Source organism: Corythoichthys intestinalis, chromosome 10 (assembly GCF_030265065.1).
Source record: "Corythoichthys intestinalis isolate RoL2023-P3 chromosome 10, ASM3026506v1, whole genome shotgun sequence".
Lineage (NCBI taxonomy): Eukaryota > Metazoa > Chordata > Actinopteri > Syngnathiformes > Syngnathidae > Corythoichthys > Corythoichthys intestinalis.
In genome coordinates this window covers 47,915,402-47,927,706 of record NC_080404.1, presented here as the reverse complement: position 1 = coordinate 47,927,706, position 12,305 = coordinate 47,915,402, and the positions used below count along the sequence as shown (strand labels likewise).

At 39.1% G+C, this 12,305-nt stretch overlaps 1 protein-coding gene across 1 annotated transcript in view; it reads left to right on the top strand.

The window, feature by feature from the left end:
- Nucleotides 1–12,100, top strand: part of wu:fc17b08 (ligand-dependent corepressor) — a 101,814-nt gene extending 89,714 nt beyond the window's left edge. Inside the window, exon 7 of the mRNA XM_057847617.1 lies at nt 7,392–12,100. Coding sequence (XP_057703600.1) covers nt 7,392–11,748 — 4,357 coding nt within the window. The 3' untranslated portion in view covers nt 11,749–12,100. The remainder of the gene's footprint in view (nt 1–7,391) is intronic.
- Nucleotides 12,101–12,305: the final 205 nt, after the last annotated feature.

The following is a 12,305-nucleotide window of genomic DNA, read 5'->3' as shown; positions in this document are numbered from 1 at the left end:
GCTTTTTTTTTTGTTGTTGCTCCGATTCAATTCCAATCATTCCCGATAATTTTTCCCGATTATATACATTTTGGCAATGCATTAAGAAAAAAATGAATAAAACTCGGACGAATATATACATTCAACCTACAGTACATAAGTAGTGTATTTGTTTATTATGACAATAAATCCTCAAAATGGCATTTACATTATTAACATTCTTTCTGTGAGAGCGATCCACGGACAGAAAGACTTGTAATTCTTAAAGGATAAATGTGAATTTGTATATTGTGACTAAATATTGCCATCTAGTGTATTTGTTGAGCTTTCAGTAAATGATACTGTAGCCATTTAACTTCTGCCCAAATGCATGATAGGAAGTGCAACCATGACTGTGCGTAGGGGCACCAATTTATATATCTTCTCTGCGTTGGGAAAGAACATAGGGTGATAAGAAAATGATCAACTACTACCTTTCTTTCCCACATTGCCTCCCACGTTATTTTTAATTGCTGAGAGAGGTATTGTAAGGCTTTATCCACATAAAAAATGGCTCCAAAGGCTGTCAAAATTCTCTCTACTCATTATACGCTGCCTTTTAGCGCTATCTATAGGTAAAACGGCGTCTTTATAGATTGAACGCGACAATGCGTGAGTGGGTCGTGCAGCGCATTCATTAATTATTTAACGTGATTAATTAAAAAAAAAAAAATTACCGCCGTTAACGCAATAAATTTGATAGCCCTACTTTAAGCCAAAACTACTCTGGATGAGTGTAAGACATTTTGTCTGTAACGTTAAATACAATTGAAAACGATTGAAATAAAAATAAAAAAATATATATTTTAAAAAGGCATGTCCGATATTTTTGCATCCCGATCAATCGGGACATCTTTAGCGCTAAGTATACGTGCTTATGCTGTTGAAAAAAATCTTCACTTTAGTCTTTTCATGAAGTTGACTTGTCACCGTAACGTCGCTCAGTTGCGGAGGCTAAAAATAGCACCTTCAGGGAGCTTGCTGGTCTGCTGGGTGGTGAGACTAGGGTCTGTGGTGAAATTATCGCATCACAGGGAAAAACGGGCAGAAGGCACACTAGAAAAATGATTTCATTATTATTTAAAGACTTATCACGATAGGTTTTATTGTTCCTTTTTTTGTTTTGTATAATTTTTTGAATACTGCTACCATCAAATATTGTTTGAATATTTTTCTTGAAGCCCTGTTGGACGCTGCTGCGCCCTTAGGCAGTTGCCTAGCTCGCCTTATGGGCGGCACGGGTCTGGTGGACATGGACCTAAGATGAAAATACTCCCTCATTATTTCTAAGTGGGAGCACTGTCAAAATAGCAGGGTGTTCAAATACTTGTTTTCTTCACTTTAGATTCATAAAACACTCCAGAGATAAGTTAACACATTGTGAAATGTCGTGAAAATGGGTTGTGATGTGGTTTAGGGTCTACATTTTCCACTGTAGCAGCTATTTTGAAAAAACAAAAAAAGGCATGCATGTGGTGTCCGTATCGCTGTGCTGTAGTGAAAGGGCGAGAAAAACCCTCAGGGAGGAAACCCTCACCATTCAGAATTCAGGTACTCTTTTACTCCTTAGGTGTTACCAGCAGGGATTGAAATTACTTTTAACAACACTAAGTGCCATTTCGGCAATTCTTATGTTTACCCTCAAAAATTATTTTAATCCTTTCAGATGTATACGTGAAATATTTTTGCCATAGTATTTTCAGGTTGAAAATGAAACGCATCCTTTAACACTCGTTATTTTTGTAGAGTTTTATACAGTGAATGTCAGTGTGACATCAGCTGCCGGTAGGAGATGATGGTTAGACCTGATAGCTTCTTATGTTCTACTCTAGTTTCAATTGTCTAAACTAAGCCTGGACTTATTTGATTAGCTGTTGTTTGACTTAAATGCTGATCAAAGAGAGTCAACCAGGCTGTATTACAGTTTTTCTCAATTGCTTTGGTACGTTTCTCAGAATTGAAATTCTCAAAACTACTTGTTCAATCAACACAACATGTCGCACAGGTCGCTAAACAACATGGATTACATGCAAAAGTCAGTTTTTTTGTGCAAAATGCTCAAAATTTTGTGTCAATGAACATGTCAATGCTGTCAGAATGACAAGTCCTTGTTTCATTGCTTACAGACAAGACGGTCAAATTGCTTAGTCATGCTCTCAATTGAACAGTTACTCTGGTGGAAGGTTCTGATGCTGAATATGGTGTTCATAAGTTTTGATGAAAATTGCAAATTACACCTTTGTGTGTAGGAGATTGATTGCAAGAGACTGGACAAGATTCAGTTTACACTTCTACTGTTTTTACAATTTCTTGACAGACCATGTCACTGCGATACAGAAAGCAAAAGACAGCACTGAGTATCACAAAAAAAAAAAAGCAAAATTAGAAATGTGAACATAAGGCAATCGGCACAACCAAACTTTGAGTGCTACATGTCGGGATTTTTTCCCCAGTCTTTCTACACATCTTGACATTCCTTCCTGTTGGGCAAAAAATTTTAATCTCCGTCACAATGGATGTCCTCTCTTGCCATACAGCGTGGAAAGAATATTCTTGAATGCTTTATCCAGCCTGTGCAGGCATCTGCTGTGATGCCTGCACAGTGAGAAGCATCATCTGAGTGTGACGCTGGCGATAACGATGATCTGACGATATGGCGATACAACAATTATTGATACATTGGTCAGGAAATCATTCAATGATATTTTACAAACGACTAATAAACAGAAAAATAAGCTTCTGCTGTGAATTGGAATGAGTTTATCACTAGTAGACGTCCAATCCATTTGAAATAGATTGCATGTCTATGGCCGTCAGTGGCAGGCAATGAGGTAATTTTGGGCCATTTAAGGTCATTTACCTATCGATTTTCAGCTACTTCCTGTGGATTTTGGGTTATTTTATGGGTCATTTCCTGTTTATTTTGAGTTACATAAGTGAAAGTGACCTGGAAATCACCCAAATGAATAGGCAGTGACTCAAACTTAACAGGAAATGACCTGTAAATGCCCTAAAATGAACAGCGAGTGACTTGTAAATGCGCTGAAAATCGGACAGAATGACTGTAAATGCTCTGGTTTCGAATGAAAGAACGTTTTTAGTCGAAATGGATTGGGCGTCGAGTACCGTCAATGCAACCTTAGAGTTAACTGAGACACTATTATAGTGGAAGATTTTGGTAGCAACTTGTTGGTTTGTTTTTATCAATTTTTTAGACATTGACACCTTTTTAAAACGATATGGCAGAAAACACTCAGGTGACTTGAAGTTCAGCTCTGAGACCCCCAATTTGGCCAACTTTCAAAATTGTCCTAAATGCATGTGTGATACATCATTGAAAAGCTTAAAATCTCAATTTTCTGGGGGAGGAAAAATTTTGAACAGGAGGGCTTTTTTTTTTTTTTAATGTTTTTTAAACAGCAAAACCCTATCTGGAGGCGAGACCACGCGAGAGCAGAATTACAGACTTTCACGAGATATTATCGCGTACTTATCTTGTTTTGATCCAAAAACTCCATGTAGCATGTATCATTGAGTGTCAACACACAGCTGTGAATGGCCAAAGCTGGATTTTTGGGGGAATTTTATGTGTGAAAGACGGTAATATAACAAGGGTTCGCGATGCAGAAATTACCCTTCTAAACTTTTTTTTTCAAATTTTCTTTGTTTGGATCAATTATTTATCATCGAACATATCGGAGAAAATGCAACAGTAACAAAAAAATACAATTAAGTGATAGTTATGAGGTTGATATCCGTGACCTTTTTACAGACGCCATTTTTTTCATTGTATGTTTAAAAGTTTAAAATATGTGAATGAATAATTTTTTAAAGTAGTTTTTTTTTTTTAACGAAATATGAGACATCAATTAATGATTCTAAGCTAAAAACGACAGACATTTTGAATAATAAATATAATTAATTACCTTCGTTTTATAGCTGGGTTGAAACTAAAGCGGTTGCGCGACGTCTGTAAACGGGGGTTTTCAGGGTAAAACGGACAAATTAAAAGTAGTTTGGGGGCTTCATGTGCCATGAATCTGCTATGGCAGCATATAGACATATTGTTCTATCAAACGCAACAGTTGTTTTGTCTTAAAATACACCAGTTTCTTTTAAAGAGGAGTGCAAGAGCAGAAACTGCTTTTTCAGTCTTGTCTGTGTTTTCCGCCATATCTCGATTCTTGGCAGAAGCATATCGATAACCTTTGGGGATACAAAGTATCACGATATATGGCCATTTCGATAATTTGTCACACCCCTATTGTCCCAAGCTATCACAAATTTTGGCAGGTTAAAATAAGTTGCGTAAAATAAGTAACAAAAATGCTTAGAAATAAGCACACACGTTGACATATTCTGACATGGTCATGCATTTTGCATGTAAAGACTTATGCACTAAAGTAATGACTAAATGTTGTGGGTGGTGAGACTATTCAATAGAGACCCATGATAATCCATTTTAACCATCATGACAGATGGAACTAATTATGTAGGAAACAGCAGAGGATTGTACAAAATCATTTGCATGGATGCACAAAAACATCTGCAACTTGGTCAAAGAAATGAGAAACTGCTTTTTTGATGTGCACTAGGGATACGATATTGTGAGGATTGAACAAGTAGTTCTGAGAATTTCAATTCTGATCTGAGAATCGTACCAAAGCAACTGGAAAAAATGTAATGCTTTGTGTAAGGAAACAGACTCGATGTAACTGATGTGGTGGAAAGTCTATAGCTTCTCATTTCATTTATAAGTGAAAAACAATGTTTTTGCCCAAATTCAAAGTGTAGCCACTCAGTACATACAGTATACAGTCCCTGCCAAAAGTCTTGTTTCTTATCCATGTTGTAGAAACAATTGCGAATAACCTGACTTTTAATTATTCAATTGGTTTCAGAAATGGCTCACTTAGCTAAGACCCTCCCAAATAATGTTGAATGTACAAAATATATTTGTTTCACTGAAAAAAGATTTATCATTTATTGAAGACATTAAGGTCAAATTTTGGCAAGAGAAAATGTTTGTCGCCTACAGAAAGTGTTGTGAAAATTGAACAAAAAATGTACTTCAAATACAAACATGTTAAGTAACATAAGAGAATTAAGTAGTGGTGCTGTGAGATTCAAATTTAATATTTTGAATGACTTCCATGGGCTTGAAGGACTGTTTTCTGAGTGAATCTCCTGCAATATTTGTGGCGACTGTGGTGTAATTCAACGGAAAATTTATCTGAAAAATCCACCTTTTGCGACAAAACAGTGAAGTTTGGTGGTGGCATAATCATGGTCTGGGGTTACATCCAGTATGGGGGTGTGCGAGAGATCTGCAGGGTGGAAGGCAACATAAATAGTCTGAAATATCAACAAATCTTAGCTGCCTCTTGCATTCCTAACCATAAAAAGGGACAAATTCTGCAGCAGGATGGTGCTCCATCACATACTTTAATCTCTACCTCAAAGTTCCTCAAGGCAAAGATCAACTTCCTCCAGACATGAACAGGATGAAAGAGGAAGCATGGAAGACGAAACCCAAGAATGTTGATGAACTCTGGGAGGCATGCAAGACTGCTTTCTTTGATGTTCCTGATGACTTCATCAATAAATTGTATGAATCCTTGCCGAACCGCATGGATGCAGTCCTTCAAGCCCATGGAAGTCTTACAAAATATTACATTTGAATCTCACAGCACCACTACTTAATTCGGTTATGTTATGTAACATATTTTTGTATTTGAAGTACATTTTTTTGTTCAATTTTCACACTACTTTTTGGAGCTGGGAATCTTTGGGCAACTAACGATTCGATTACGATTCAGAGGCTCTGATTCAATTATAAAACGATTATTGATGCATTATATGATTATTGATCCTCCTTTTTTTGTTTTTTTAATTTAATTTATTATTATTATTTTTTTTTAAGTTTTGTACATTAGTTCCAAAATTGTTCAAAAATCCTCTCAGGCTAAACCAAACTACTATATCAGTATCAAGTTAACATATAACAGTAAACAAATATGCAAAAATAACATTAAATAAAAAACTCCAGTCCCCATTCTGTATCAGCAGCTTTTAACTACATTCAATTAATTTAATGTTGTGAATCAACTGTTACAGTTGTAAAAATTGCTCCCGTTATTCCATAATTTCCCTTCTGTCTACTTTTGTCAAAGTTTGAACACTATTTCATCATTTAAAGCTAGATTCAGCTGTGATTGTTTTTTTATCTAGCGGCATGAGTCCGTTCCTCATTGCGTCCCAAAGACCGCACTGACTGTATTTTACTTCCACTTTACCTGGTATAATTCAATAATCGGAATTTGGATATTTGTGAATCGTTCTCGAATCTTCCACGGCCGAATCGCGAATAATCTACGAATCGGAAATTTCACACGCCTCTACTACTTTCTGTAGGCGACAAAACTTTTGTCTTGCCAAAATTGTACCTTAATGTCTTCATTAAATGATCAATCTTTTTCCAGTGAAACAAATACATTTTTGTAAATTCAACATCATTTGGGAGGGTCTTAGCTTTCATATGAGCCATTTCTGAAACCATTTGAATAATTAAAAGGTTATTAGCAATTGTTTCTACAAAATGGATAAGCGACAAGACTTTTGTCAGGGACTGTAAAGTTACAGGTTCTAATTGGGCATTTTCAAAAAATGTATTGCATTCTAGTCTATTGTAAGGGTCTCAGGAATCCATCTAATCTTTTGTGTTCCTTGCTAGACCACAGCGTAATCTAGGTTTTCTCCCAAATAACATTTACCAGAATCTTATAAACAGATGTAATAAAAAGCAAACTATGCCATTTAAGAATTTTGTGCGCAAAACTACCTCGCTGACACAATGTCAGCAAATATTTATGAACTACCACATATTATTTTTTTCCCCTTTTGTCTCTAACATTTCTGTGAGCTGATATGTATATATATATCTGATACTCACTTTAATATTCTGTTGATTTTATTTGAAGAGCACTTGTGTTTATATATTTTTATTTGCACGACATAAAACAGTGACAAATGTATGTATTCTATAATTGCCCCAATGTATTTGCTCTTTCAAGTGATAGAAATAGTAACTTGTTTTAAAGTCTTGTGCATGTGTACGATTTTCTTTATGTGAAAAATAGTGTGTAAAAAAAAAAAAAAAGATGGTCATAATTGTAACATTGTAATTGGTCAAGTTCACTGGATTTAAATTGACTTTAAAAAAATCACTTATTCTTCTAATAAATATGCAATGACAAACTTTTTTTAATGCTCGTTTGTATTCACATCAAGACCTCTTTCATTACCCTATAAATTCGTATGAATAAATGCTTTTTTTGTAATGTCACATTTCTTTTCTATCTTGTTTCCCGCAGTGAATGTCAAGACGTGCGTATTTCAAAGGCAAAAGAACTCCAGTCCACCTCAACACTAGAACAGTTCATGACCAAACTCTGCCGTCGCCACCAGAGAACGATTGTCGATGCCTTAGTTTTCCTGCAGACGGAGGTCGCAGCCTCCAAGACATGGCGAAGTAGGGACTCTGGAATCCAGGGAGCAAAATGCTCCACTCCAAAATCAGACAAAGTCACACCAGTAATGTCGTTTCTGGAGTGTCCGAACAATTCCACACAAAAAATAGAAGTTTTAGATATGTCTTGTTCTATTGAAAGCAATAGTATCATTGAAAGTGTTCCAGAGAATGTAGTTCCATTGACAAGATCTGCTGCTGCTTACCCTGTGTTGGATAATAGCTCTGGGTCAGAGAACAACCGGGTACTCCTCCCCGTAGACACCGAGAACAACAGTCATGGTGATCATGCACCCCTTAAGATGAAAATCTTGAAAAGCAGTAATGTCGCTGCTGGAAAAAAGTTATCTTGTGTGCTAACGACCTCGCTTACGTCTGACTCTGACTTGTTTGAAGTCAAGCAAAGTAACGCACGTTCACTGAAAAGAATAGAAACTCCTAGCGCTAGACTCAGCTCATCGCTGAAAAGGCAACATCAGCTAAGTCCAATGCATCATCCGAGGCAGAGAGGAGCAGCATGGCAAGCCAAAGGTGTTCCAACTAAAGATTTTTCAGTTCCCGAGGGTCTTACCGCAGACTCCCCTCAGACTGCCAGAAAGACAATCCGGCCATCCTCCAATCAACACACTAAACATGCTCATTATAGGACTGTTGATCCTGATGTTGGCCACTGTGACATCGTTTACATTAACAAACCAATTACCGAGTGTTTTAAAGATCAAACTCATTTGATTCCCCGTCGTAATGCAAGAAAGAGCACGAGGGGACATTTGTATTCGGATGAAATTTGGGAGTTAAAAACTGTACGCACATTGGCAGGCAGGGCTACTTCACCTAATCAGATGCCAGAGGTGATTACACTGGTTACCCCCAAACAAATCCTTTCCAAACCTGTAGGTGTTCCCCCGGTAGATATGCCTTTTGCTGGAGCATGTATCGAGACTATTAGTGAGGGGACACCCTTACAACAGGCTGATGTGGAGATACTATCACGGACAGGAGATATGGTCGAAATGGCCGCCAGTGAAGCAGAAACGTTTGCTGTAGTAGAAACTAGCCAGACAGATCAAGCTCAAAGCAAGTTAGAGGACCCCTTACCGTTTATGAACTCTGAAATAGAAACTTCAGTTAACGAACACAGAACAAATACCAACGCGAATGACCAACTAACCCATTCAGAACCAGAAGAACTGCCTGTCACAAAACTGAGTATAAGTGAAGAAAGGGTAGCCAATGCTTCATTTGACGCCGTAAAGGAGAATGAACCTGAAACGAAAAATTCTAGTGATGAAGTAATGTCAGAAACAGCTGAACCAGATACATCGGAAAACATCAGCACGGCAACAGTTGAATCTCAGCTTTTAGATAATAAAATACAAAGCAGTGAGGTTCTTCCCCTCCATACAAGCAAACCATCACCCACAAATCATATAGCGATTGAAACGAAGATAGATGATGAGACGCCCAGTGAACTACAACAGGAGATGCTCCCTGAAAACACCGAAGAGACAGGAGTGTCGAAGGAGTCTGGTTTAGCTGAGGAGCCGATAATGACTGAGCTAACAAACCCAACAGCTGTTGTTGAAAGTGTGCCTACTCTTACAGTAAAAGAACCGGATGATATTTCTTCAAAGACACTTGATAGTCTTTTAAAAGAATTACCTCCTTGGCGTAGAAAAAAAGGCAGTGTGATCCAATTGCCAACAAGGTTACAACAAGCTGAGACTGTAATCGTGGGTTATGTTAATGGGAAACCCGTATCAGCTTCTGACAGAAGTTTGCGACATCGACCAAACTCCAGTAGCACCTCACCAATGAAAAGCCCAATAAAACAAACTCGGAAGGAGCTGAAACCGGCTTTTGTTGAGTCAACTGAAACCAACAACTTGGTTAGAAATACCACTGAAAGCGAAATACCAACAGAATCCATTGTGAAAACACCTGATAACCTATTATCATCTTCTAATTTACCAGAAAACACTATAACGGAAGCCTCACCTTCTAATTTACCAGAAAAGCCAATAACTGAGGTCTCTTCCAAATCCAAACATTTCAAGAAACCCAAGCAAATTAAACCGACTGGAACAAAACGGCAGCTAAGATCAGCTTTCCAGAAAACAGATGAAACTCTTGGACTAGCACCTTCTTCAAATGTAAGCTCATCCATTGCACCTCCGAAATCTAGTGCTACCCCTCCTCCTCCACCACTGTCTCCTTCATCTTTTGCTCCTATAGCAGAGTCTCCTCCACCTGTAACCCCTGAAAAGTCTCCAGTGAGCACTGTCCAAAAGACAACAGTGGAATTAAACATTGAAAAAACTCAATCAATGGAGGAAAACCCAACTGTACCTGACGGGCAAATTGTAAGATCTTCCAAAGTAGGAGAGCAGGACAATATAAATGAGAACCAGCAGTTTACTGTAGAATTAAACAGTCCAGTGCAGAACAATGCTTCCAAGACTGAAATACAAACAAATGAAACAAGAGGAACATGCGCTCTCAGAATGGAGCCAGAGAGAGCAATTGTATCATCTTCTGATGATGCCTCTGGAAGATCCCACGGGGCTTGCGGATTAGAACTACCCAAAAGAATGCCACTGAGGAGTGAGCGTAGCAAGACTGAACAGTCTTCACAACCTACCCCACAATCCCCACCAGACAACAAGAAGCTTTCTTTGCGATCCCAGCGGTTTACTTCAACCACTACCGATGTTCTCTCCGCATCTAAAAAGAACACTGAGGTGACATCCTTGCCCGGAGCAGCTGGCAAGAAAATAACGAGAAATCAGTTGAAGGGCTCTTCGGTATCTACTGCATCAGCTTCCCCTGTAATGGGGCATAGACATCACCCACGCAAACAGGCAAAAACCTTCTTGGAGACTCTGACTAGAGAAGAAAACCAACAGCTGCTTACGAACTTGAACCTCAAATACGATAAGATGCAGAAAGGGTGGCTGCAAATTGACAAAGATGGCCAGACAACAGCAAAACACAAAAATAAAGCAGACAGGCAAGCTGCCATATGGAAAAGTAAACGAAGGGCCCGCAAGCCAAAGTCCATTGAGCACCAAAAGTTCTCGCCTGTGCAAATGCTATTCATGAAGGACTTCAGTATTTCCCATATTTGTAGCTGGTTCCTGGAGTCCACAGAAACAAAGTCTCTCATCATTGTTAAGAAAGTCAACACGCGTCTTCCATCTGAAACTCAGCTATGCTTCCACAGCTCATCCAGCGGATCATGTGCATCTCAAGGTGTTTTCCCAAGCTTACAGGCAGAACGCTTAAAGAAACATCTAAAAAAGTTTGCCGTCACTTCCCCTGTAAAAAGTAACCCAAAAAGTCAGAAACTGATAGCTAAAGCCCTGGAACAGGAGACTGCCTCAGTCAAAGGGAAAGACAGGAGAGAACCCCCCAGTGCTACCCAAACTTCAAATCAGTCGGACATCCATGTTGACGCCCCGGGACACGGTGCATCCCAGAAAGCTACCGGTAAGCCTAAGAATCCGGCCAGTGCCAGAATTTTGAGGAAATACACCAATATTAGAGAAAAGCTGCAAGTCCAGCAGACCAATGTCAACCTAAAAGGCATCTCAAAAAGCTTAAAAGACAACAGTTTAAAAAGAATTTCTGCTGAATCTGCCTCAGAGTTGGCTGCCAATCCTCCTGCGAAGGCAACAAAAATGACCGTAATTGCCGCTAAGCCTATGAAAGCTCAAAAAATGCTAAATAGGAAAAAAATTCCACAAAAACGAGTAATGAGACATCGAGCCGCCAAAGCGCAGCATGTGAGTCAGGTAAGGTGTTCGCGGCGACTGAGTACTGTTTTCGCATTGTCAAAAAAGAAGGTAGGAAAAAAAGCATCAGAAGTTGCTGAGAGCAAAGCCAACGCTGAGAAACATCAAATAAATGACTCGCAAGAAAAAGGAGAAAACAAAGACGTTACCGAGGCCGACCTGAAGAGTGCGGACGCGAAACCTTCAAATGTTCTTGACCAGGTGCTGACAAGATCCCAGAGAAAAATGGAAGCAGAGTCAAAGAAACCCAAGATAGCCAAGGAACTAGCGGATCATAAGGCCGCCAGGAAGGTGGAGGATATGGGCAGAAAAGGCGTCATGAAAAGAAATCGCTCCGCCATAGTGTCACGTACAAGATCTCAGGAGCTCATGGCAACGCCAGCAAAGCGCAGCAGGGTGTCAAGATGAAACTGTTTTGCTTCTTCCTTGAATGGTGAAGTCTTTCTTTTGACACGCAAGTCACTATGCAAATGCCTTCGGGTCACCTTTGAAGGGACAGGAAACAAATGCAATGGTTTGCTGGGCCTCGGATCGGCACTTCAGGGACTGCACGTGGACCACGATGGCTTTTTGTTTTTCTGGATTTTCCGGTCGGATACAACGTGATTAAATAAGACGAAATGCTTTGTTCAGGCTCTCTGGCAACCATGTGACAATAAGTTATACCCCCATAATATGGGGGGCCGTTAGGGACATAATTCAGGATTACCTTTCACACACACTAGTCAAATGTTCTCACACACACACTACTGAAACGTAGTCTGCGCACGCATACATATGAAATCCTCGCGCGTATACATGTAAAACGCTCGCACGCATACATGTGAAATATTTTTTGCGCATGCATACATGTGAGATTCTTGCACGTATACATGTGAGATGCTTGCACGCATACATGTGAAATCCACGCACATATACATGTGAGACGCTTGCACATACATGTGAAATTCTCGTACGTGTGCGAG